Source organism: Carya illinoinensis, chromosome 6 (genome assembly GCF_018687715.1).
Source record: "Carya illinoinensis cultivar Pawnee chromosome 6, C.illinoinensisPawnee_v1, whole genome shotgun sequence".
In the NCBI taxonomy this organism is placed as follows: Eukaryota; Viridiplantae; Streptophyta; class Magnoliopsida; order Fagales; family Juglandaceae; genus Carya; species Carya illinoinensis.
Genome location: NC_056757.1, coordinates 11,449,575 through 11,476,900, shown reverse-complemented (window position 1 = coordinate 11,476,900; position 27,326 = coordinate 11,449,575). Strand labels below are relative to the sequence as shown.

Genomic DNA, 27,326 nt, shown 5'->3' with positions numbered 1-27,326 from the left:
TGGTGTCAGGATACATATCCCTTTGCATGCTCTTTGTACCCAAAATTCTTCCCACTTCATCTCAGCAATAATACCAATCCCAATATCACAAAATAGTCTTGTTAACAACTGCATCCCAATTGATTTTATAAAAATCTATAGAGGAGTTTCCCATTTGCAGATAGAGCTGCCCAAACCTATTTCATTCTTGTCCTTGCCTTTGTTCACTTCTCATAATTTCTTTTCCAAACATCACTTATATAAAAATACTTTTTCAATTTCAAATATTTAACTTTTTCGTCTATTTATTATCTCATTATTATAACTTTTCTAAATTTCTAAACAAAACACAAAAAAATTATAATTTTTTTAAATATCAAAACAAAAATTATGATAATATTTTAACTTTATAATATTTTTATTCAACATTTTCTCTCTCATTTTTCAAAATCTAATAAAAAATTTTAATTTAAACAATTTCACTACTATTCACAAATAATTTCACTACTATTCGTAGAATTCTTATCTCATCTCATTACTCAAACATGTTCTAAAATTTGTGTTTATATGGATTTAAACAACATTTGTTGCATTAGCATCATAATTCTCTATTATATTTTTAAATATTTAGATATTTTCACTGTATGGTTAAAAAGGATACTATAAAACTAATAAATAAGAAGTTATATGACATACAAGTTTGCATTATCTATTAGACGAGCCTAAGTTTTTATAGAGTTTGGTTTGTTTAATAAACAAGATTAAATTGTTTATGAACCCTTGGATTTGATTAGAGGTGGTGGCAATATGTAACATGACTCATTAATTCAATATAAATACAACACGTATTTAGCGAGTTTGGGTTTGATATTAATTGATTCAAGTCAAACTGACGTTAAGACACGATTTATAAATGAGTCACTAACAAGTCAACTTGCTTAACATGTTAGTGCCCCATTTTGACCTGTTAAGACTTTTACTAAAAATTACATTTATATCATTTTAAAACCTAAAAACCAAAATACCCTAACCCGAATTGTAATATTGGATTTTACTTTAAATTTTTGATTTTATTGTTTGAATTATAATATTTATTTTATTATATTTTAAAATCTGAAAAATATTGACATTTTTCATTATTAGTTAGTTTTATACTTTTGGAAGATATTATAATTTTAACTTTTATGTAAAATTATATTAATCATGTCATATAAGTTATTCAGATTAATTCAACCTATTTATAGAAAATGGATAAGGTCAAGTGAACTTAATTATAAGTCACTAATAACAGCTCAAAACAGGTAGTGTTTAGATTGATCCATATCATATAATATATATGACTTGATACAATACGAACACGACCTATTAATCCAATATGTCACCCCTACCATTTGATACTCCCCATTCTTTCAATTTAGTAGCTTACCACGATTATTGCTCGGCAACGGATCGGGTGAGAATAAATTTTTGGGGATCAGAATTATTTGTCCTTTATTTTTATAGCTTTCTTTTCCATAGAGGAGGATTGCATAACAAGTTTGAAATGTAAGTATCAGAAATAAAATATCACATTTTTTGTGATGAGAGAATAATTAGGACCTATTTTTTAACATAAATAAATAAGATGTCTAATTCTAGGGATCCCATAGAGAGTCATTCTTGAGAATAATAATTTTGCTTCTCAATCCATTTAACTTACGTTGGGCTCTTATATAGGAAAAATCCTTTACTCTAGACTTCGTTTGACATGGTTATAATCTCTATGTATAGAAATTATTTTTCTAATTACTTAAAATAAAGGAAAATGCTAAATGTATTTACAGTTCTTCTATATCCATTCTAGTTCGTGCACGACTTGCGCATCACAGGTGACCTGGCGGTAGTTTAAAGAAAAAAAAAAATGAAAAGCCCGAAGAAGAGCAAGGCTTAATCATGCTCACAGACATTTTCAATACACAGAGTCAGTGGCAGACCTACGTGCCCCCCAAAATTTTTTGAAAAACCAAAATATACCTCAATTTTTAATCATAATTTTATAAATGTAGAAAAAAACATCCCAAAATAATTTATAATCTCTGTATACTCTATAAATTTTTATGAAATTTCAATATATTTAGAAATGTCTCTCTAATTTTTTTCCTATAATCTCATAATTTTGTATAGTTTTTATATATTATTTATTTTCAAGAATGTGGTCTAATCAAAATTAAATCAAAACTAAGTTTAGGAGAAATAATAAACTTATTAATATGGATCCTAAAATTTTTTGTTATACAATATCAGGTTTTTTAATATAGAATTCAAAGTAAAAATACAACAACAATCATTTAAGGTTGGTATCTATATGGAAAATAGTTGAGTGGTTTTATCCTCTAGACTTTATTGAGTAAGAAAAAAACTTATTTAATGTCTATATTATAGTATTATATACTTAAATACAAAAATATCTAGAATTTACATGAAACTTAATAAACTAGCTTACATATTAGAATGAAAGATGACATTCTTAAAAATTACTTGATAGTTTATATGAACCAAATAAATTTTAAATATTTTATTATGAAAATAATCATAAATAAATATTATTTCATAAAACATTATCGTAAAAAATCTTAAACATATATTAAGATATTATATTTTTAGAATTTTATTTCTACATATAAATTATAAATTATCGAGATCTAATTATATATATATATATATATATATATATATATATGCGTGTGTGTGTTTTTATGAGTAATGAAAATGTGTTGCATATTAAAAAATTTGCCCCCCTCAAGAAAATTGCTGGTTCTGCCACTACACAAAGTAATTACATGGTTGTGCAACATGGAAGAGAAAGGCTCACCGAGCGAGGAGGAGATCGTGCAATGGTGGTGGGGCATGAGCTACGTCAGCTACCTCTTGTGTGCGACAGCGAGACATAGAGAGAGAGAGTTAGAGAGAGAGAGAACCAAGAAGGAGAATGACCGAGAGGCTTACGGTGCAAGCGTGCATGGTGTAACACGGAAGTGCTTACGACATTGGGTTTAAACCTTCGCGAAGATGGCACGTCCTAGGCTAAAGATAGCATAAGGTGGCACTGCAAAGAACATGAAGACCTTTGAACTTGCGGTGGAGTTGCTCTGTTTTTTGATTGCAAAACAAAGTTGATTGAAGTGGTGTGATCGTAGGTTGCAGGCGGTGGAAAGACAATGATATTTTGAGTACAAGGATTCTCTTAGGGAACCACAGTGCTACAGGAGCTTCTTACGGGAAATAAAACGTACGGGGCTTTGGATCGAGCTACAATTTAAAGTGGAAAACAGAAGTGAAGGTGATGCGCAAGAAGGAGGACAATGTCTTCTCTTAGTCTACGACAAAACGTACGAGGACTTTGGATCTAGCTACAGTTCAAAGTAGAGAAGAGAAGTGAAGGGATCGCGCACAAAGGAGGACGAAATCTTCTCTCAATCTACGACGAAATGCACCGTTACATCACTCACTCAGTTTTTTATTCATGAAATGCATAAAACACAACATTTCTTTTACTACTGTGACCGTCATGTCATTTTTGTGCACCAGGGACGTGCGAAATTGATTGGTTTCATAGTTTTCCATTTATTTAAAAGAAATTTATAAAAAACTTATTTCCTCACGCGTCAATTATTGATAAGTGAAAATCATAAAATATGCATAGTTTCAAATTTGAATTTCAAAAGAAAAATAACAAAATCAATCTTGTAAGTAAAATTATAACTACGTGTAACACTACTCAATATAAAAATGAATTAAGAGAACTAATTGCTTGATTGAAGCTTGATTGAAGCTAATTGAAGTATGTTAGAAATGTTACCTATTTGGGATATTATTTTATTTTGTGCCTTATTTGGATTCATAAAGAGCGCCTTCGTAGTATTGTCAAATTAAAGCCAACCAACTCTCAACCCCTCTCTTAAGTTTCCACCCTACTCATGAAGCTCACGTCTTCTAACTTGGTATCGAAATCCTGCCATGTAGTTTTCTGTTGTTATTAAGGACATTAAATCTAAGATATATGCCAAACTGCCACTCCCACCCTCATTGAGAGTCTCCTGACGCTCAGCTCCACCACCGCTCTGGCTTGCTTTCCGGCCAGCAACTATTATTTACATGCATGAGGAGTATGAGGAATCACAACATCGAATAATTATTTAACATAGTCTCAACTCAGGTAAGGGTGTTTGTATTTTAAGGAATAAGATTTTTAATTTATATCTGAAATTAAATTTTTTGACCATATTGTTTAAATAATTATTTTGGGACTTCTTGTTTAGTTGTATGTACTCTGAAGCTTGGCCTTGCTATCATGGTTGCAAGGATTTTGTGTTCTCTCACAAGAGAGGATTTCAACAGGGCATAATCTGGCCCCAATAAGTGTCAACAGTAGTATTGTTGGAATACACATATTGTAATTAAATGTATAGTGTGAGGGTATAATGGTCACTACTTATATATGTATAGTTGATTATTCATTAATAAAAACATAACATAGAATTCTCTCTCTCTCTTGTTTATCGACTACATGGTATCAGAGTGGTTAGTGGTCGGTTGTGGTTGTACGACGGGTTAATAGTGTTTTTCCTGCCGGTGCTGGTGGTTGTCGTTGGTTGTTGGTGGTGCTTTGAAATTTTGGTCTGAAGTTTCAGCCGGCAGCCCCTTTGAAGTGTTTTTCCGGTGATATAAGGGGTTATCTCCGGTAATGGACACCGGAATCGAGGTCGCCAGCATCCTTTGTCCACTCCAGTGAATTTTCGTCTCCATCGGCTGCCGGAAGGACTGTGTATCGCCAGCCGGAGGAACAGTCCAGGTATGTTTGGCTGCAAGTTTTTGGCTATTCCTGGTGTGTTTTGCTATCTTATCCGTGGTTATGCATGCACTTGTTTGGAATAAGAACCTATTCCTATCTGGAATAGCACTTGTTTGGCATCAGGGTTAGGAATAACTTATTCCGGGTTAGGAATAACTTATTCGCATTTTCTGATTTTTCTTGAATCCGATACGCCCGAATCCGGTACCGGCCGATACAGGCCGAAACAGGCCGGTTCAAATCCGATACAGGCTGGTTCCGGCGAAACAGAATCGGTTCAGACCGATACAGGGCCGAAACAAGGCCGATACAGGCAGGTTTAGGCCGAAACAGGCCGGTTCAGGCCGAAACAGACCGAAATAGGGCCGAAACAGGCCGGTTCAGACCCGATACAGGCCGGTTCAGGTCCTAATTCTATTTTTCCAGACTGTTTTTGACCCGTACAGATTCGAGATTTGGGTTGTTAAGCTAGTTTCGATTTTTCCAGCGTGTATTTGTTCGTTTTTTATCCATATTCTCGTATTTTTCTCCATGAAAGCTAAGTTTGAGTCATTATCTATTGCACCAAACGTTAACATGCCTATGACTACGGTGAAATTGAATGGAAAGAACTACATACTATGGTCAAAATCTGTTGAAATGTTCTTGAAAGGTAAGGGTCTTCGTCGTACCCACTTGATTGATTCAATGCCTGAGTCAACTAGTTCTACCTTTGCTCAATGGGAGCAAGAAGATGCTCAAATCTGCTCCTTGATATTGACTAGTATTGAGCCTAATATTTGTGCTAGTTTAGTACACTTTGACACTGCTCAGGAGATATGGAGGCATCTCAAACAAATGTACTCGGGTGTTGGAAACACAACTCGTATTTATGAGTTGTGTCAACAATTTTTTGGATTGGAACAGGGTGCTTTGGGTTTAGAAGAGTATTACTCTAAAGTGATGGGTATATGTGAAGAACTCAAAATTTATCAACCTATCACTGCTGATGTTTCAATTATGCTAAAACAACGTGAAGAGTTCAACATTGTTCAGTTTCTAGTTGGCCTAAAACCTGAGTATGAGTCAGTTCGCTCTCAAATTCTGGCAAGCCCACAGCTCCCATCATTTCCTGATGTGTTCTCCCGATTCCAGCGAGCTACATTATCTGGACCTGGATCTCAGTTATCTTCTGACCAAAGTAATGAGAGATCCGCTTTAGTTGCCTCTTATGTTGCTCCTGGTGGGCATGGAGGCTGGGGTGGTAGAGGTGCACGTGGGGGACGTGATGCCAGAGGTAACCGTACTCGAGGTCGTGGATCTCGTAAGTGCACCCATTGTGGTCGCACTAACCACTCGGTGGACTATTGTTGGGATCTACACGGGAGACCATCTGGGTCCGCTAATCAGGCCATTTGCCAAGACTCTACATCACAGGCAACGAGTTCCAACTTGCCTCCAGAGATGATCAGCATATCGAAGAATGAGTATGATCAGTTTTTAGTTACACGAGCGGCTTCATCTTCCAGAGCTACTCTTACCCAACCAGGTACAGCATCCACATGTCTTGTCTCGTCTACCCAAAATCCATGGATCATCGATTCAGGAACTAATGAACATTTAACTGGTTTGTCTCATTCCTTATCTGAGTTAGGTACTATGTCATTTCCCAAGAGTGTTACTCTTGCTAATGGTTCTCTTGCTAAAGTTACAGGCATTAGATCCACCAAGCTCACTGAGTCTATATCCCTGTCATCCGTTCTATATGCTCCTAGTTTTCCCTTTAGCTTACTGTCCATTAGTAAAATCACTCAAAACCTTCAATGTTCTGTGACATTTTTTCCTTCTGTATGTATCTTTCAAGATCTCAAGACGGGGAAGAAGATTGGTACGGGGCATGAAGCTGGTGGTCTGTATTACCTCGACGTCAAGCAGTCACCCACTCGAGGCCTCACTTCCTCCTCCGCTTTTGAATGGCATTGTCGTCTTGGATACCCATCCCTCTCTCTTTTGAAACGTCAAGTTAGGGATCTTGGAAATGTGTCTCCATTTCCTTGTGAAGCATGTCAACTTAGTAAACACCACCGTGTGTCTTTTGTACCTCGAGTTGATACTCGAGCATCTTCTTCTTTTGCATTGGTTCATTCTGATATATGGGGACCATTCAACATTGTATCAAACAAGTTTCAATATTTTGTTACATTTGTTGATGACTATTCTCGTATGACATGGTTATTTCTGATAAAAGCAAGATCTGAACTCCTTTCCATATTCAAAGTCTTTTGAAAAGAAATTAAAACTCAATTTGGACAAAAAGTTCAAGTTTTACGTTCTGACAATGCTAAAGAATATCAATCTAATGTCTTTGCTGCTTACTTAAGCAATAAGGGAATTGTTCATCAAATTTCATGTTCTTACACACCCCAACAAAATGGGGTGGCTGAACGTAAAAATCGTCATTTGTTAGATATAACTCGAGCTCTTTTACTGCACATGCATGTTCCTAAACGTTTTTAGAGTGATGATATTCTTACTGCGTGTCACCTTATCAATCGTATGCCTTCATCTGTCCTCGATGGCTCCTCTCCCTTCTCCATTTTGTTTCCCCCATTGCCAACCTTTGCTCTTCCACCCAAAATCTTTGGGTGTGTTTGTTATGTTCATAATCTTGGCCCAGACTTTGATAAACTTGATCCACGTGCTACCAAGTGTTTCTTTGTTGGTTATTCCAGAACACAAAAAGGATATCGCTGCTATAGTCCTGCTCTTCGACGCTACTTCACAAGTGCTGATGTTACATTTTTTTAGTCCATACCCTATTTCTCAGACACGTCTTCGGTTGTTGAGTGTGATCCTCTACCATTACCTACTCTAACCCTTTCTCCTCCACAGTCACCCACTATTACCCAACCTCCTTCAGTGCCTTCTCTTGTCCCTCTACAAGTGTACTCGCGTCGCTCACGGACCCCAGCTCCCCTGCCTCCACCAACTTTGTCTCCGTCTTCAGACCCTGAGTTACTCAGTGCTTCAGAATCTCCACCTATTGCTCTCTGAAAAGGTACTCGTTCTTGTGTTACTCAACATCCGATTAGCCAATATGTCTCCTGTCATGCATTATCTCCATCTTTTTCATCTTTTACTTCTCAATTGTCAAAAGTTTTTATTCCTAAGACAGTTCAGGATGCTTTATCTGATCCGGGATGGAGGACAGCCATGGAGAATGAAATGGATGCTCTTTACCATAATGGGACATGGGATCTTGTTCCTCTGCCGCTGGGAAAACAATCTGTTGGCTGTAGATGGGTATACACAGTTAAATTCCATCCTACTGGCGCTGTGGAACGTCTGAAAGCTCACTTGGTAGCTAAGGGTTACACTCAAATTTATGGCATTGATTACGACGAGACTTTTTCTCCCGTTGCCAAAATTTCATCTGTTCGGGTATTGATCTCTCTTGCTGCTAATTTGGATTGGCCCTTATTTCAGTTAGATGTTAAAAATGCATTCCTACATGGTGACTTAAATGAGGAAGTGTATATGGAGCAACCACCTGGTTTTGTTGCTCAGGGGGAGTGTCGAGGTACAGTTTGCAAGTTGAAAAAGGCATTATATAGTTTGAAACAATCTCCTCGAGCATGGTTTGAGAGGTTCTCTGATAGTGTATTGGCATTTGGTCTTCATAGATGCCAAACAGACCACTCGGTATTTCATCTGCATAGTGATGCAAGTCATATCTTATTGATTGTATATGTAGATGATATTGTAATTACTAAGAGTGATTCAGCTGGAATCGCCAGGTTGAAATAATTTTTACATGATCAGTTTCAGACAAAAAATTTGGGTAAACTTAGATACTTTCTTGGAATCGAAGTTAGTAGATCTAAAAAGGGTATCAACCTATCTCAGAGAAAATATGTGCTTGATCTTTTGGAAGAAACTGGCATGTTGGGCGCACGGTCTATTGACAATCCTATGGATCCAAATCGTAAACTCTTGAAAGAGGAAGGTGAGTTGTTTGGAGATCCAGGTCGGTATCAAAGACTTGTTGGAAAATTAAATTATCTGACTATCACTAGACCTGATATTTCTTATGCAGTAAGTGTACTGAGCCAATTTCTACAAACGCCTAGGGTCTCACATTGGGATGCTGTAATCCATATTCTTCGGTATCTTAAACGAGCTCCTAGTCTTGGGTTGTTGTATAGACCAAATGGACATCTTAGAATTGAAGCTTTTTCAGATGCTGATTGGGCAGGATCTCCTTCAGATAGAAGATCGACTACTGGATATTGTACCTTTGTAAGAGGTAATTTGGTTACATGGAAGAATAAGAAGAAAACAGTAGTAGCTTGATCTAGTGCAGAGGCCGAATACAGAGCAATGGCTCACACTGCTAGTGAGCTGACATGGTTGCAACACTTTCTTCATGAGATTTGGTTTCCAACTCCTGTCCCCCTTCAGTTATTTTGTGATAATCAAGCTGCAATACATATTACGTCTAATCATGTATTCCATGAGAGGACTAAACACATTGAGATTGATTGTCACTTCATTCGAGATAAGATATTCAGTGGTGACATCTCTACACCCTTTGTGAAGTCTGCTGATCAACTTGCAGATGTGTTTACCAAACCACGTTATCATAGTCGGCTAAAGTTTATTTGTTCCAAGCTAAGTTTATATGATATATAGGCCCCAGCTTGAGGAGGAGTGTTGGAATACACATATTGTAATTAAATGTATAGTGTGAGGATATAATGGTCACTACTTGTATATGTATAGTTGATTATTCATTAATAAAAACATAATACAGAATTCTCTCTCTCTCTTGTTTATCGACTACATTATTTAGCATGGAATTAGGAAGAGTAAGGATGTTATAGCAGCCATCTGTGCATCTGTTATTAGTGGAATCAACGGTCCAAAGGGGCAAGTTCAACATCCTGAAGTGCTACTGATTTTGCTTTCCCGCCATATTCTTCTGGCAAGACTTCCTCACCCACTTCGTTCATGAAATATTGCCATTCTTCTTCATTGGTCACAATCACAATCTGCAGGATTATTCCGGACTCAGCCAATATGTAAAGCTGAAAACTAACTAAACCTTAGTAATTTTTTTGCTTTCATAAACTGAAAAACACAGGTCATAAATATCCAACTTCATTCGAATTGTAGCCCTATATGAGTTGATTTAAGTTCCTAGAATGAATCAGAATTTCTTTTTGTACAATGAAAGTATTGTCCTTTTTTTTTCTCGGGAGAAAAATGGGTTTTATATGAGAAAAACTATTTGCATGAACATTTCATTTGAGCTACGTTTAGTTAGTGAGGTGATCTCAGGTGATCTGTGAATAATAGTAAAAAAATGGTAAAAAAGTAATGATAAAATATCGAATAGTAGCGATCACTCCACTACCCAAACACAGCTTAAAACTTGCACTTAAGCCTCATTGTACAGTAAAACGGCTGGAACATCTATCTTTGTGGGCAACGACTGTCTTCATATTAATAAATCAACATATAATTGTGAGAACCATTAAGTGTATCAAACATGAACTCTAGACATGGCAAAATTGGCTGAATAGTTTATAAAAATTAAGACAATTAGGCTCACAATGATCCATAAAACTATGAATCGATTAGATCTAGCATTTGGTCAACAATATCCCCTGCCTTTTAGAAAATTTTGGAACGTAGAGAGACTCCAGCAATTTTAAACAAAGATTTCAATTAAAAGGATCGAGTCAAAGTTGAGATAATGTTATCTTTCCATATATTTTATGCACGATTAAATGCCTGGATTAAGAAAATTCGCATAATATTCAATCAGGAAAGGCATCTTTTTTCTGGACATATTGCCACATGTCATTTACTTGCATATTTTTAAAAGACATCAGCTTACAGTACACATAAGCATGTAAATGATTGGGTAAATCAGAGATGAGGATTCTTATATTTTGGGCTAACCTTTTCCAGCGTAGCCTTCTCAAGGAATCTAGAAACCAATCTCCAAACACTAACAAAGAATCGGGGCATGTGTAGAATGAAGCACTTCGCTAAACGTTCAGGATAGTAAGCCTACAAAATGAGAAATTTAGGGTAGCACAAATATCAACAAAAAATGCATTGAAGTTGTATCACATATTATCTAAATATGGTTTAATCTTTTGAAAGGTAATCCCCTTGCTTATTTAAAAGAAGAAAGGTGATGCCCTCAAGGGACCAGGTGCATTTAACCCATACTTCCCATCATGGATGCAACCATTGACCCTTAGATGGCACGGAACTAATCTCTTTAGGTAATGCCCTCAATGGACAGTGATCCATTTTAAAATCTGCAAGACTTTGTTCACTCTGTCTTTGGATTAAAAACTTGAGGCAGTACATGGCCTAGCACAAGGAGGTCGTAAAAAATTATGGCCAAGATAGTCTACTTTTTGGAGGTGGTAAACAAGACATGATAATGTGAAAAAATAAAAATAAAAATAAAAAGTGCAAGGAGAGCAACTTCTGGAGAAAAGTAACAGGATATGCCAATATGCTTCTGCAGAATGGAAGAATAGAGACAAATCTACATCTGTGATAGAAAGGTGGAAGGTTTAATTGAAAAAATAAAAAAAAAATCAACAAAACCTTGAACAAATTCTTTGCATTTTTTCTCTTGCCGCATATAAAAGTTTAAACTCATAAAAGAAATTCCAATCACCTGTATAAATTGAAATCCGGTGATTAATGCTCTAGCATCAATGTTTCTATAAGTTATATGCTGTAGGTCAAGAATGCCAATCAACTTCTCATTTCCAATTTCTCTATCTTTGAAGGAACTGAAACAAGCAAAAACAGATACCACATGAAGTGCTTCCGTCCTATCTGTGGAAATGGTAAAAGTATAACAAATAATAAGGCCGTATAAAAAACAACTGTACTAAGCAAAAATTTACGCCCATCTAAACACAACAAAGCCTAACAAATTACCTAGATATTTTTGGAAGCAAGGATATAATAATCGTTTTAGATAGATCCAATGTAGGCTCAAAAAACAATAGTTATCTACAAGCTACTCTGATCAAAATTTCAGTTTTTCATCAGCCAATGGAAAGAGATCACAAGAAAGACAACTCAGGGAGAGTGAGAAAGATTGGAAGTTCAGAACCAGAAAGATATATAGCTGATGTATTTGAAACGGAACACACATCAGCAACCTTACATAAAAAATTTCTCACTAGCTCCCTTAAAACTAACCTATCTTACATTCTAAGAACAAGATTTTAAAAATATAGAGTGACAGCATGTAAATGGCCTTTTAGACAAAAACTGATCATATAACTCTCTCTCTCTCACACACACCGCGTTACACCATTGGAATACTTCAAATAATCCCACACACACAGTTGCACACACCCACGCACACGCATGCAGATTCATTTTAGCTCAATCCTACCCCTGGTTTTGACATCTAGAACAATTTGATACCCCGTCTACTCATTCACAAATTTCACTACCATCCAAAATTTCTTTCCCATACAACTCCAAAGTTTGAAGGACATAAATACTAATAGGAACCTTTTCCCTCTCTCTTTGGATTGCAACCCCAATTTTGTCGTCCTAATCTTACTATTCAGGAGCTTTTGAACTCTTTTCCCTCTCATTATATGTATTCAAAGTAAATTCACTGTGTACCTTGATAATGCTTATTGGTTATTATGCTTCCTTTTCTTGATTATCAACAAAATTTATCTTACTTATCCAAAAAAACTAACATGACCTGACCCTTCGGACTTGCCAATACATTTGGACAGCAATAATTGGTGATAGGGGAGAGCCAAAACTTTAAGAAAATGTTTTAACCCCAGTAATTAGATCCTCATTCTAGATTTATAATAAAAATAAATAAAAAAAAGATCCTTGTTCACTCAAATTTTCTGCTAAGAAAAAGCACAACCTGTCTTGTGTTGCCCCTTGAGCAAACCTAAAGTTTTTGTCTTAGAGCGTATTCAGACACATCTAAGGCATGCCTAGCTCAATTGACAATGACACTTAAGAGGCACTTTTTTTATACAAGTAACAGAAAATTTTAACATTTGAGAACAACAAAGGCATAACCCAAGTACACAGGATGTATATAAGAGGAACACTAATTTGAGATAGAAAAAGACGAGAAAATCATGAAAACTTCCAATTAAAACCTACAACAGTTGCCCAAATAAACCATGTGTTGAATAAGAAACTTTTAAGATCTTTTGTCTTCCGCTCACAATCCTCAAAAATTAGTGGCATGTCCTCCTCATCAAACAAGCATTTACACCATGTGTAACTCTCTACTTTCTTGTTACCATTACTTCCAATTTAATTGCAATAAAAGATATGAACACTTTAAACAAGTGGCCTTAAATTGCAATCATGCTCATAAGCATTAGCCATGCTATTGCCAACAAACTCTAGCTCAGAAGCTACACATCCTAACTCAATGGGTCCAAGATGAAGTTTAGAGTTCCAAGGCCATAGAATGTGTGCATAACTTATCAATTGAAAAAAACAAGCTACCTAAAATCATATTTCCAAATGGGTCCACTTTCAGATGCTACCCTTTCTGCTGAAATATAAAAATGTATCATTGTGAAAGTGGAGTGGTACCTTGCAATCGTTTTGTCCAGCAGATGAACCACGAATTCTGTACCAAGGGGTAAAAAAGAGTGAATCAATTATTAAGATTTACAGAAATACAAGTTCATCCCATCAATATTTGAACTGTAAGCAGTTTTCCAACAATGTATTTTTCTTCCTATCACTCGAACATGTTGTAAACTATACATGTATACAGAGAATAGGGGTGGGGAAGCAGAGAAATCTTCAAAATAATGTAAACACAGGAGAATACATTGTCTGTGATGTTCATGACTTCATTCCATGTGGATAATTTTTGAATTTTATCAACTATTAAAATGACTGGACATCACCAACAGAGCTGATTTGATCAACTACTAAAGTTATCCTAATTCATTATTTGCATAGCTGATTTAATAACTTTTTGATCAATATGTCCAAGTTGGTAAATTAAGAATTGGCTATTACTCATTTGATATTGGAAAGAGGGCGGAGGGTCCTGTAATAGACATAGAGAGGAAGTTTCCAAAACTACGACAAGTGAAAGGCATGGTTATCCCCTTTTACCTAGCCTCACATCGTGTGAGGGTTGAATTCGACCCACTTCATAGCAAGTCAAATGAAAAAAAAATTGTTGTATGTGATACAGGTAATGAAAGAATGCTTATTAAAAAAATTTTACTGGCTATGATTACTTCCTTGAACAATGATAAGTGGTTGATAAATGAGATAGAAGCATCATTCTCAGGAGCAAAGTAGAAAATGATTTCTCATGCACGTAAATCGGAAATTGGAATTACGTAGCCTTGTACATTATGCAAATCCAGATTATTTTCCCTTTTATATAACTACATTATGCACATAATCACCCATAACCATATGCAGCAGTAATTGCAGGAGCCAAGTCTCCAGTTCTAGAGCTAGAGCCTCAGGAGACTGTTCCACCAACACAGCTTATCAAACTCAAGATTCAAAACAAGGTATTGAGATGAATATTCTAGATTATGTCATTGTCATCTTCAAAAAATATATGGATTTTTTTTGTATATAAGCAGCAATTTATTAGTCCTTACATTGAAAATAACTAATTTCAATGTAAAAAGCTCGATAGCCATTGTGTGTGCGCGCGCGCGAGAGAGAGAGAGAGAGAGAGAGAGAGAGAGAGAGAGAGAGAGAGAGAGAGAGAGAGAGAGAGAGAGAGAGAGAGAGAGAGAGAGAGAGAGAGAGCATGATTCCTTGAAGCATGATGTGGAAGACCAAACACGAGATAGTTATGAAAAAAGGTGTTTTGGAAATGTATCGAAATTAGTCGTAAACCTATCAACCGTGCTAATAAAAAAATTCTTTGATCTTTTTTAGAGCACGGAGGTTATCAAGCCTCTATTTAAAGAGTGTAGAGTAATCAATACACAAGATCAATTATATTATTAAATGAAAATATTCTATGTAACTAACTCCAAGGGGTTGGCCCAAATAGCGAAGGCCTTGGTCTTGGGATATCACTCCCTTCAAGGTCCAAGATTCAACACCTCATGGGTGCAAACAATCCTTTGGGGCCACACCCCCAAGTGAAAAACCAGTGATTTAACCAGTTTCGTGCAGGGAAACTTTTGAGGGTGTGGTGCATGGATCGGGGTTTACTCTACACAGGTGGATTTGAAGAGCCCTGCCTTGAAGAGGTTCCCCGATATAAAATATATATATTCTATGTAATTAAGTTATCATATCTTGAAACAAAATACAATAAACAGCTACTTTGAAAGAGCCTCAATGATAGTATTTGGATTTTTAGAATTTTGGTTGAGCAACTTGATATTATATCACCTAATTCCTCTTTGATTCTATGTTGATGATAAGAAACCAAACAAACTTTGCTTGACTAAGACCCCGATTGGTTTCACAATTGGTCTCAACCCATCTCATTTCATCTCAATATTCAAATATCATTAAAAAAAAAAAAAACACTTTACAATTTCAAATTTTCAACTTTTTCATCTAATCATTACCTAATCATTATAACTTTCTCAAACTTCCAAATAAAATACAAAAAAAAATCAATTTTCAATTTTATCAAATTCCAAAACAACAATTATATTTTAACAATATTTTATTATTTTACCTATCAAAAAAAAAATATTTTAACTTTATAATATTTTTATTCGACTTTTTCTCTCTCCTTTCCCAAAACCTCATAAAATATCTTAACTCAAATAATTTCACTACTATTCACAAACTATCTCATTACTATTCACATAATTCTCATCGCATCTCATTTGTGTAATCAAACGAGACCTAAGAGAGTCACTAAAAGCTATTTACATAGCATATAAAAGTAAAAGGGAATAAATTGAGAAACGAAAGAAAAACGACGCATTACAAAAACCTAAAAGACCACTAATTTTAAATTGAGAATAGAAACTTGATATATTATTTTTATTTTATAATATTAATTTTAGTCATCTAAGTAGCTATATTATTTTTTATTTTATAAATTTAACTTAATAATATATGGTGAGATAGTTGACCACGTGGGGATAAGTTTATGTCTTTTAAAAATTTCCAGAACCTTGTGGAAGGCTTGTGTAATTAACAAATAAATGTGAGTAGTCCACAAGAAGATCTTAAATAAATATATAAATAAACAAAGACAATATAAGAATACGAAAGAGAAAGTACATGCATACTGACAATAAGTCGTATATGCCAATGGAGTGGGAGACAATATTAGACCCACAACACACTAAAATAATTAGACCAATCTTTTCATCATCTGAATATCATTGAATATCTGTTTAGATTATTTCTCATACCTTGTGGAAGGATTCTTTTCCTTTTATTTATGAGTCGTGCTACACCCACCACAGCCTAAGGACCGCAGGCAGAATTATTTAATATATTGAAAGACCAACGCACACCACAATAATAATTAAAGGCCAATGTGGTTCCATGAGTCTAGGACGCCAAACCAAGTGCTACAGTCCAATCTGTCCAACTCACATCAAGCTATTCTGCTGGAAACTTTCTCTAACAAAGCATCTAGATAATGGCCCATGGATTGCAAAATTTAGACCGGCATCAGTGCAATAGCTAAACAGAAATCAAAGTAATTAAAATAAATATGAACTAAATTTCAAGAATTATAATGAAGAAAAAAGTACACTTTAGCTAATTACTCTTAAATTGGACTTGATCCTTAGAAGGGAAATGCTTGCTTGCTCTGACAACCATCACCGGGTATCCATCCTTTGATAAACTCTGTAGATATATCTTTCTGGATTCCAGTTCATCTTGAACTTCAGAGTCGGAAATGAAGCCGTTGGGCACCATTTCAGCCCTCCACTTCAGCCACTGAACAAACATCTTCGCCGCTTTGTCTGGGTCCATCGACCTTGCAATCAAGAACCTCGTGAGCGTTGGTTCCCCATATCCCTGCAGAAAGAAACCCTTAAAGCGAAACGAAGACAGGTGCATTGTGTGACAAAGATAGAGATCAGTCTACCTCTGTGGATGACCCGAGCTTCTCGACTGATTTCCTCATCTGGGTCAGTGCAATTTCTTGGTTTTTCTCCATGTCGGGATCTAGAGAAGATAACAGTTTTCAAACTTTCCCTTGTTTTGAGATTAAAAGAAGATTAATTTCGATAAGAATGATGAGAAGAAGAGAAGGTACTTCGACTCGAATTTCGAAAATGTTGTGGAGCTGGTTCAAGCTTGGAAATTCCGGAGAGAGAGAGAGAGAGAGAGAGAGAGAGAAAGAAAGAGAGAGAAGGGGCCTTTGGCTTTGAAGCAGGTGGAACATTTGGCAGGGAAATTGGAGTTGCGTTGACAAAAGGGAACATCTATAGGAGTGAAAGAAGACCACCAAATTAACGGAGGCGACTCGGAAAATTTTAAAATAAAAAAAAAATACAAAGATAAAGAGAGAAAAAGTTGGGATGACTGACGGAGACAGCAGAGGGTATCGTGCCCCCAATTGATTAAAAAATATTTTTTAATAATATTATAAATTTTTTAAAAAGTATTTAAAAATACAAAATATATTTATATATGTATAATTTACTATATAAAATATAAGGAAGCGTCAGCCCAGCCGTGACTGTAGAGCAACCCTGCTATTGAAAGCAATTTCTGCCTCAACTTGTACTTCCAAATTCAAATTGGAAAACACTAGATCCACAGAAATCATCTACCGAAAATTTTTTTAATTTTTTATTTTTACTTAGAAATAAATATTTTTAAATAAATATATAATTTTTTTTAAAATATCTAAATAATTTTAAAAAATAATGAAAGAAAAACAAAACTTAAAAAAAGGTTTTGAAGTATTCGGTAAAAATTTTCTATAAAAATTCTCAGTGGACGTAGCAATGCCCATTGAAATTACCCCATTAAAAGGGAAGAGGGAAATGCCCACAACTTGTACTTTCAAATTGAAATTTCCACATAAAATTAAGGAAAATAATCTATATGCAAGTTCTCAAATCCTCAAATACAACTAGTACTACTCTTTAAATTAAATTTTCATTGACTATAATTCTAAGGTCTGTTTCAACTTATAGCAATAGGGACGGGAAGTTTAAGCAATTTTTTTTTTTTTAATTTTTTAAAATTATAAAAGTATCCATCTTAAAATGATGTTTTTTTATTTTTTTTCATTTTATAAAGGGACTAAACATGCAATCTTCAAGTAGAGACTGTAAATATAATTTCTCTTCAACTTATCTATTAGGGGTGTAATTGATCCGGTTTAGGGTCATAGATCAAAAATTTTAGTCCATCATTTGCCATATCAGACAATTAGCTGTCAGTTTGATTTGGTTTATGAATATTTTTTCTCTATTTTTTTTTACAGAAAAATTAATACAAAATACTAAGTAAATTAGTAAAATTAAAATTAAGTGATATGTTTAATATTTTATATATGGTTAATGAATATTAAATAATTTCATTATATATATGGTCAATAATGATCCATTGAATGAAAATTACATAATTAACTTAACCAACTACTGTATAAAATAATATATTATACATTCGGTCAATTTCGATCGAGTCTGGTCTAAAAAACTATATCCCGAGACTGACTAATAAGACTATTGATAGTCTTACAACCCTACTATGTATGTCAAAATTCCCATTAAATTAAGAAAAATTACCTCATATGTAAGTCTTTTTAAAAAAATGTGACTCAAAAAGTCTATTTTAAAATTCAAAATGTATATCTCACATTACTCTTTAAACTTAAAAGCTTCTACAAAACTTACAAACATTAAACTTTTTTCAAATGACACATACAAAACTTACAAACCTTAAACTTATATTTAGCACTGCTCCTTAAACTTATATTTAGCACTGCTTTTAAATTAAATGCTTGATTGATTGTCACCTTATGGGTCTATTCTTGAGTTGTTGAAGGACACTCTTCAATGCAAAAGTGGACTGTAAAACCTCAAGTATTGAGCATGCAAAACAAAAAGGATCCTATATCTGGCAGGCCCAATAGAATCATAAAACTAGTAGGCCCATGAAATCCAAGAAAATAAGGAAAAACAAAGTCCAAGTCAGAATTACTTTGGGTTGCGGTTAACAAATAAGTCTCTGGAAAAAACACAATCACTACGAAATTGATAATTAGTAAATTTGTATATATTTTCAAAGAGAGAAACTTCACATAGGATAATCCGTTTTCCCCCATATAATAGGCTCAAATGAGGAATTGACACGTAGGCAGTAAACTCAAATCTCCTGTGTGATGCTATTCACAGGAAAAAAAATCTTTCTTCCCTGTTGTTTGCCTTCCTTTCTCTCTCTCATTTTCTTTCTTCTCTCCATATGAGTCATGGACTTCTGCTTGGTAGAAGGGAAAAGAAAAACCCTGTTTTCTGGTCAAAATCTCTTCTTACACCATGCACTTGCGTTTCGCGTTTGGTTTTCTTTGATTGTTCCATTTTACGACTTGTTATAAAAGATACTACCTTGATCCCCAACCAAAAAGTGGACTGATAACTATGATTAAGAGATTGATTGAACCCACCAAGATTTTTCCTTTTATTTTTTTCAAATGTCTAGTGAATTTGGATTGAAGACCATTATCAGAAATGTTATTAAATAATCACTCGCACAGTCGCTTGAATGCTTTAATCATATCTACATGCACACATCCTTCCTCTCTGATTGTCCTCTATCTATCCCATAGTTTGAAAATAGTTTTTTTTTTCTGTTTTTTATTTACTTTTCTTTTTTAAAAAATCAGAAATCCATCTTTGTAAGAGTTGTTGGTACTTGGTATATTGTTTGTATCTGAAAATTTATTCCAGATCTATAAGGTTAAACCTTCATTCAAGGTATAAGAGTGCTCCAAGCCCTAGATCTTCCAACGGAAAAAAGGGGGGTTTCAAGAAACAAGTGCTATTTTGAGCTTAAATGCCCTTTATTTGTGATTCTCAGTAGTTTGGTTGTCTTGTGATGAGCTGATCCAGTCTTGTGATGAACATTAACAGAAAATGGGGGGAAGAAAAAATGTTTGAGAGAGAGAGAGAGAGAGACCTATGGTGTGAGCATGTGTAGATTTTATTTTGTGAAATGCTGAAGTGGCAATTTCTTATTGGTGTCCATTAAAATCCATCTATAGAATGGACCTGCCCAAAGAGAAACTGATTTTTAAATATTTAAAGATATTTAAAAAAAATATCTAAGAAAAAAGTATAATTATACTTAGGGCACATATGGGAGCACATTGAGGAGACATTGTATCATTGTCCTTCTATTAATTATTCTCTTTTATGTTTACATTCTCATGCTACAATAATGATTGTCCCCTTGTGTAGGGCTGGGCAACCCGGAAAACACCCGGGCCGGTACCCGGTTTCTAAAACCCGGGTAAACCCGGGCCGGGTACCGGATTTAAAACCCGGTAAATCCGGTATCCGGGTTTTTTAAAAACACAAATCCAGTGCCAAAACGACGCCGTTTTGGCACTGGGTTATATGCATCCCGATTCCCCCCCACCCCCAATCTGACTCTCTCTCTCTCTCTCTCTCTCTCTCTCTCTCTCTCTCTCTCTCTCTCTCTCTCTCTCTCTCTCTCTCAACGAATTTTCCTGAAACCCTAGCCTCATCCCATCGTCGCCGTCGTCGCCGTCATCCACTCATCCCGTCGTCGCCGTCATCCTGTCGTCGGAATCAAAAACACAAATCAGGTTAGTTTTTGATAAACTCTTCTTCCATTTCGGTTCCATTTCGGTTCTTTAGTTTATGGTGTGGTTTGTTTAGTGGGTGTGATTTGTTTGATGTGGTTTCTGATTTTGGGTGTGATTTGTTTTGGGTTTTTGATTTGGGTGTGATTTGTTCTTTCACAGTCGATTTATCTATTAGAGACAGAGTTGATTCATGCGTGCTTTTTTGGTTTAGGGATTTTTCATAATCCAACAAATTAATTTATCCGAACCTATAATTTCATCAAAATCCCTTACTAGATCTTAGGAGATCATCATATTACTTCGAAAAATACCTAGTATATATATATATCTATTTCTGAAAAGAGAAATTTATAAATAGATTCTGCCAGAATAATTAAATAGAATGATATTCTTATAATAATTAATTCCCAGGCCAGGTTAGAAAAAAGCTACTAATTTTTCCATTTTTCCCTTTTAATGGGAAATGAAGCATGTCATAAATGGATGTTCAGGGTGCTATTAAAGTTGAGCTTGTTGACTGCACCATATTTATTGACTGAGATTTTCCAGACCAAAAAGAGGCAGATCTGCAAGCAAATAAACAATGACTAATAAGCACATACAAGGCTGATGTATGGCATGCTACTTCCTACCCCTGTCTTATCTCCTAGAATATGAGTGATTCAGTGAACTGATTAAAATTCAAAACAGAGATCAAATTCTTTGACAATGTATCAGATCTTAACCTCTCATGCCTGCTATTCTCTCTCTGCAATGGAGAGGATCTTTGGGCCTTCTGTTATATGGTTTGGTTATGCAATAAACATTGTTAAGAAAATTCAAATGTATAATAGTGGCAAACCTTACATCAGTTATGTCAAAACATGTAATATCTAAACACTTCAGAATTAGGATTTGATAATCAGAACGATTACGTAGTTCGAATTTCTGGTTTACCCGTAAAACAAAAACCATGATAGATGGTAACTAGTCTAAAAATTATTCACACCGTTCACTAACAAACTTTACAGCCCAAAATAAAAAGAGAAATGATACTGTCATAAATAAAAAAAATTATAAAAAAAATTCACAAACTAACATAATTTTAATTTTATATACAATATAATAAAAATATTAAACACATTACATAACGTGAGATTAGTAAATTTTACAAAAATTTTTGGTGGATAAAGCAAATTTCAAAATATAAAATGTACTAGGTGCACCCAGAAGCCACCTGCTCCCCCAATAACTCCCAGTCACGACTACACCAGATCCTAGAGATACATAGAATCTACAAGTCAAGCAATAAATATACATTTAAAATAAAATAATTGATTTGTGTAGGTCATGGACAGCCCAATTAATTGAGCCCCTCTGGTACAGTCATGGGGTAGGTAATGGCAAAACCTAATTCTGCAAACACTCATAAAAACTGGTTCAGGCCACGAGAATAACTACTTTTTTATTCTTTGATGTATGTATTCATAAATTGTGTTCTTTTTGGTCTGGAAAATCATATTTCCCCTGTTGGATATCATTCATAAGTTTCCACAGGGCATTACCAACCATTTTTTTGAACCACCAAAAAGATGATCACACAAGTTAAAAGCCCATCATAATGGGATATTTCCCTTTTTTCAGCTGTATCGTTTGTTTTCTTTTTCCTTTTTTAGTAAATAATGAGCAGTGATTTATTGACTGCACCATTTAACTGCAAATGAACCATATTTGCTCCGAAAGTTCAAATCTTGAACCTGAAGCCTTTCTTTATTTGCCAAATTTTCAGTTTGATTTTTTTGGATTTAGAATACCAACTCATTTTGGTTACAATTAACCAACTGATTTTTCCAACTAAATAATTAGTTGTTATGCCTTCAAACTCACCTCCTTTTGAGTTTCAAGAGTTTCTTTGTCATACTTGTGTTTTAATTTCCTTTTTTTTTTTTTTTTTGTTGTAACTTTAACAGATGGAAGAAGATTCTGTGAGCTGTAATGTCGGTACAACCCAAGGGGTTGGCGACTCCTCTTCTATTCCATTGGATGTAGAGGAGCTTGGGACTCTTCCAACCCCTTCTTCATCCACACATACACAAGAACCTACACGTTCCATCCCACTTTTACCCAAGAAATCCAAAAAAAAACCTAGCAACCAATCTGTGGTATGGGAACACTATACTAGAGTGCAACCTATTGACCACGATAACCCAAAAGCTCAGTGCAATTATTGCGCTAAGCTATACAGTTGCCACTACAAAAATGGCACTTCATCTATGTTACACCACCTCCAGAATGCATGTGAAACTTCCCCTCTTAGAGTTAAAGGAGTTGGAAGAAGTCAATCCTCTAGTGTTAAGAGGGATGCAGAGGGAAGAGTGTGTAGTCCACAAGTCCTAGTAAAGTACGATGGAGAAAAACTTAGGGTGTCAACCGCTAAGTATTTTATTAGATGCGAATTGCCTTTTAGACTTGTGGAGCATGAAGGTTTTATTGAATATGTAACGGATTTAGAGCCTCGATTTACTTTGCCATCTCGAGGCACTTTAAAAAGGGATTGTATTAAACTATATAAAGAAGAGAAGATACAGTTAAAAAAATTGTTGGATGGTCAAAGAATTTGTCTTACCACCGATACTTGGACGTCGGTGCAAAATCTGAACTACATGTGCATTACCGCACATTTTATTGATTGCAATTGGAGATTGCACAAAAAAATACTTAAGTTTTGCCAAATTCCTGACCATAGGGGCGAAACCATTGGGAGAGTGTTAAACTCGGGATTGCATGAATGAGGTATTGATAAAATTTTAACCATCACAGTTGATAATGCATCCTCAAATGATGTTGCTGTTGATTATATGAGGAGGAGAATAAAAGACCATGATCGTACTATACTAGGTGGTAAATTTCTTCACATGCGATGTGCTGCCCATATATTGAATCTGATTGTTATGGACGGCTTGAAGGATGTAATTGATTTTGTGTCAAAGATTAGGGATGCTGTCCGGTATGTGAAATCCTCACCTTCAAGATTTGCCAAGTTCAAGGCTTGTGCGGTAAAGGAAAAAATTAGTGGGAGGATGATTTGCTTGGATGTTCCTACTAGATGGAACTCTACATATTTGATGTTGAGTACCGCTGAAAAACACAAACAAGCCTTTGAACAATATGCGTTTGTGGATGACCAATTCTTGAACCCCACTAGCAATGATTGGAAAAATGCACAGATTTTTGTGGAGTTGCTGAAAGCTTTTTATGATGTTACATTGAGCATTTCTGGTTCTTTGTATGTGACAGCTAATGTTTATTTTGAGCAACTTTGCACAATTGAGGATACATTAAATGATATGTGCTTGAGTGATGATATTATCACTAGTACTATGGGCATAAATATGAGAAACAAGTATGAGAAGTATTGGGGTAGCACAAATAGGTTCAACTTGATGATATATGTTGCTTTTGTGCTTGATCCACGATATAAAATGATGGCAATGAATTTCTGGTTGCAAAAATGCAGAGGGTGTGAGTTGGCGAATAAGATAGAGGACGGGGTTAAACTCCTTTTAGGCTGCTTGATTGAGCAGTATAACGGATTTCGTGTGGCTAGTGGGAGGAGTTCTAATGTGGCTCAAGGAAGGCCAAGCAGCACTAATATAAATATTGGTAATGAGCCAGCACCTACTAAATTTAAGATCATGTTTACCAACCTTCTTAAGGAACGGTGTGTTACGGAGTTTAGATCGGAGCTAGATAGATATTTTTCTGAGACGTGTATAGACGACTCGCTCGGTTTTGATATCTTAGATTGGTGGAGAATTAATGCCGTTAACTATCCTGTCCTTGCTGAGGTAGCACGTGATGTGTTAGCCACCCCCATTTCCACTGTTGCCTCGGAGTCCGCATTTAGTACTGGAGGACGCATATTGGATCCTTTTAGGAGTTCCTTGTCTCCAGAAACTGTTGAAGCTCTCATTTGCACCCAAAATTGGTTAAGGACCAAACCAATTAACATTCGGGATTTGGAAGAATATATACAGTCGATGGACCTTGAAGGTAAGTTTGAAACGTGAAATTTTTTTTTTAATATCTATCTAATTCGGTTTATTATTTGTCTAACTCAATTTTTAATTTTTTTTAGACGATCATCTAGCTTCATCTTCAACCGAGGCTAATGTGAGTCTTCATTCCCATTCATGCTGAAAAGTTTATCCTTGGTTAATCTTCAATGGAGGTAAGAGATTTTGTACAAATTTTGCTCCTATTTTATTCATGTCTAGTGTATACGTATTGGTTAGATGCTCAAATAAGCCAATAGAAATTGAAATACTGAAGTTGATCCACATGCTGAAGTTCTAAACTATGTACATCGAATCAGCCATTTCTTCTTTCTATGGTTTCATGTATTTGATATTTGCCTCTACTCAGCAAGCTCCTGTGCATCCAAGAACTTTAAACCACATGGCAATATAATTATGTGCAATATAATTGTGCATTAACAGTCTTGTTTGTTTTTTGCATGCACAGAATATAATTATGTGCTGTTGTTTATATATTTAACCATGTATTTGCAGGTTTTTTACTTTTGCAAATGCTGTTGCATGTGCCTTCTCTGTGCTGCCCTTGCTGTCCTTGCAGGTTTTTTTTCCTTTTTTTTTTTTTAATGGGGTTTTTGAGAAGTTTCAAAGATGAAGATTGGGCTGAGAATTTGAGGTTGATAGAAGATTATAAAAGGGATTAAGATTAGAGTTCTTTTAGTAAAGTTTTCATTTTTAATTTTTTGGAAGTTTGATGCTATCATTTTGATTTATCTGTAATTTTGGAAGTTTAATTTTTTGGAAGTTTGATGCTATCATTTTGATTTATCTGTAATTTTGGAAGTTTAATTTTTTGGAAGTTTGATGCTGTCATTTTGATTTATCTGTAATTTTGGAAGTTTAATTTTTTGGAAGTTTGATTTATCTGTAATGAGGAATGAATGTTGATCATTTTGGAAGTTTGATTTATCTGTAATGATCATTTTGGAAGTTTGATTTATCTGTAATGAGGAATGAATGTTGATCCGACAGGGCTTATTAAGAAATTTTTTTGGAATACTGTCACAATGTTTTTTTGTTGAAAAAAATTTAAGAATCAGGCTTTGTTAAAAAAAAAAAAAAAAAAAAAAAAAAAAAAAAAAAAAAAAAAAAAAACCTGGGTCTAGGCCGGAACCCGGATTTCCGGGTTGTAAAAACCTGGATCAATCCGGGTTTCAGCCCGGGTCCTAACCCGGGTGTATCCGGGCCGGAGTCTGGCCCGGATTTAGAATCTGGGTTCCGGGCCGGGTATACCCGGTCCGGTACCCGGTTGCCCAGCCCTACCCTTGTGTTAATATTTGCAGGAACCAAGTGGAAGGGATAAAATATCCCAAACCCATATTGGGTTTTCAATCCCAGCCCTACATGAGAAAACTCATCAGGAAGGAAGAAAGAGAGAACGAAGGAGGGGACAAAGAGCTATGAAAAGAAAATGGTGTCAGGAGAAAAAATGGATATGTGACGTAAAGGAGAAACGATGTGACATAAAACAAGGGAGGAATAGAGGTTAAAGGGGCTTTTAAATGACTTTTAGGGGATTTCTTAGACTTCTTCTTCCTTAGCTTGGAGGAAACCTCACGACAGGGACTACTGCGACGAGATCTCCTTAGAAGAGAGAATTTCGATTTCCATTGTACAGCAAGAGTGAAAGACTATAAAATACCCATATTATACTGGATTCACCTTCCCAAACGACTCGTGGACGTAGGCCCAATACCGAATTATGTAAAGCTATGTCTCGCTCTCTTTATCTTTCCTGCATTATTCTCCATTCACCACCATGGAAACAAGTACCGACACTGCATAACCACACCGAACCACTGTCAGAGATTCCATATAGCACCAACCGATGTCAGAGTAGTCTCAACGGGTCATGATTGACTATTTCTTTCCTTTCAGCCTATTGTGCTATTTTTAAGCATTAACACATGGAATTAGAATCTCACATTCCTTTTGATGTTAATTTGGGACCCAAAGATGAATTCAATTGTTCTTTAGGCAATTATTGTAAAAGTTCTTAACTTAGCTAAATCTGTTGGTTTTGCTGTAATAGTACGGCAACTTTATTGTTTCGTGTGCATAGAATAAGTAATAAAAGAATATGTGAGAAATGATTTGTTTAATTTTTATTTAGATAAGTTTTGTTTAAAAAAAAAAAAAGTGAATCACACCTTAAAAGGGCATCAAAAAATCTATTCTCTTTTAGTGAGATTTACTCTTTTACTAAAGGTCAGTATAGTTTGATATAGAGACATCTCAAAATGTATCTAGTTATGAATGCAAGTTTTTAGAATGAATAAACAATGACAATTTTCCTTGAAAAAATATCTGTCTAAAATTTGTCTACATAAAACTTATACTAGCCTTATTGTGCTTTAAAGGAATGGAGTAAGAATAACACTTCAACCATTTACTACTAATACTGTAATTTGTAATATACATAACATGCTATTATTTTTAAATTTCAACTTCAGATTTGCATAATCTCAATATCACTCACTTGAATTTATCGATTATCGAATATGAGAAATCAAGAATGCGTACACATCTGCCAAACTAGTGTTTAAAAATTCAACAATTATTTTGAAAAATTCTATACAATCTCTCCAGTGTACCATAACCTCCACACACCTGATGTGGCAAACCGGTTTGGTCAACCATGTCACGGTTCGCTTTCTCCCCT

The 27,326-nt window shown here is 35.1% G+C and overlaps 1 protein-coding gene across 2 annotated transcripts; it reads right to left on the bottom strand.

The window, feature by feature from the left end:
• Positions 1 to 9,536: 9,536 nt before the first annotated feature.
• LOC122313693 (CRAL-TRIO domain-containing protein YKL091C) lies at positions 9,537 to 17,220 on the bottom strand. Of its 2 annotated transcripts, XM_043128873.1 has the most exons (7): positions 17,064 to 17,220; positions 16,893 to 16,972; positions 16,567 to 16,822; positions 13,424 to 13,460; positions 11,496 to 11,613; positions 10,757 to 10,867; positions 9,537 to 9,840 (listed from the first exon to the last, which is right to left on the bottom strand). In XM_043128873.1, the coding sequence occupies exons 2-7, from the start codon at positions 16,962 to 16,964 to the stop codon at positions 9,703 to 9,705; spliced, it is 732 nt and encodes a 243-aa protein (XP_042984807.1). In that variant the 5' UTR covers positions 16,965 to 16,972; positions 17,064 to 17,220; the 3' UTR covers positions 9,537 to 9,702. The 2 variants fall into 2 exon arrangements, with proteins under 2 accessions (XP_042984807.1, XP_042984808.1); XM_043128874.1 differs by having other exon boundaries at positions 16,893 to 17,218.
• Positions 17,221 to 27,326: the final 10,106 nt, after the last annotated feature.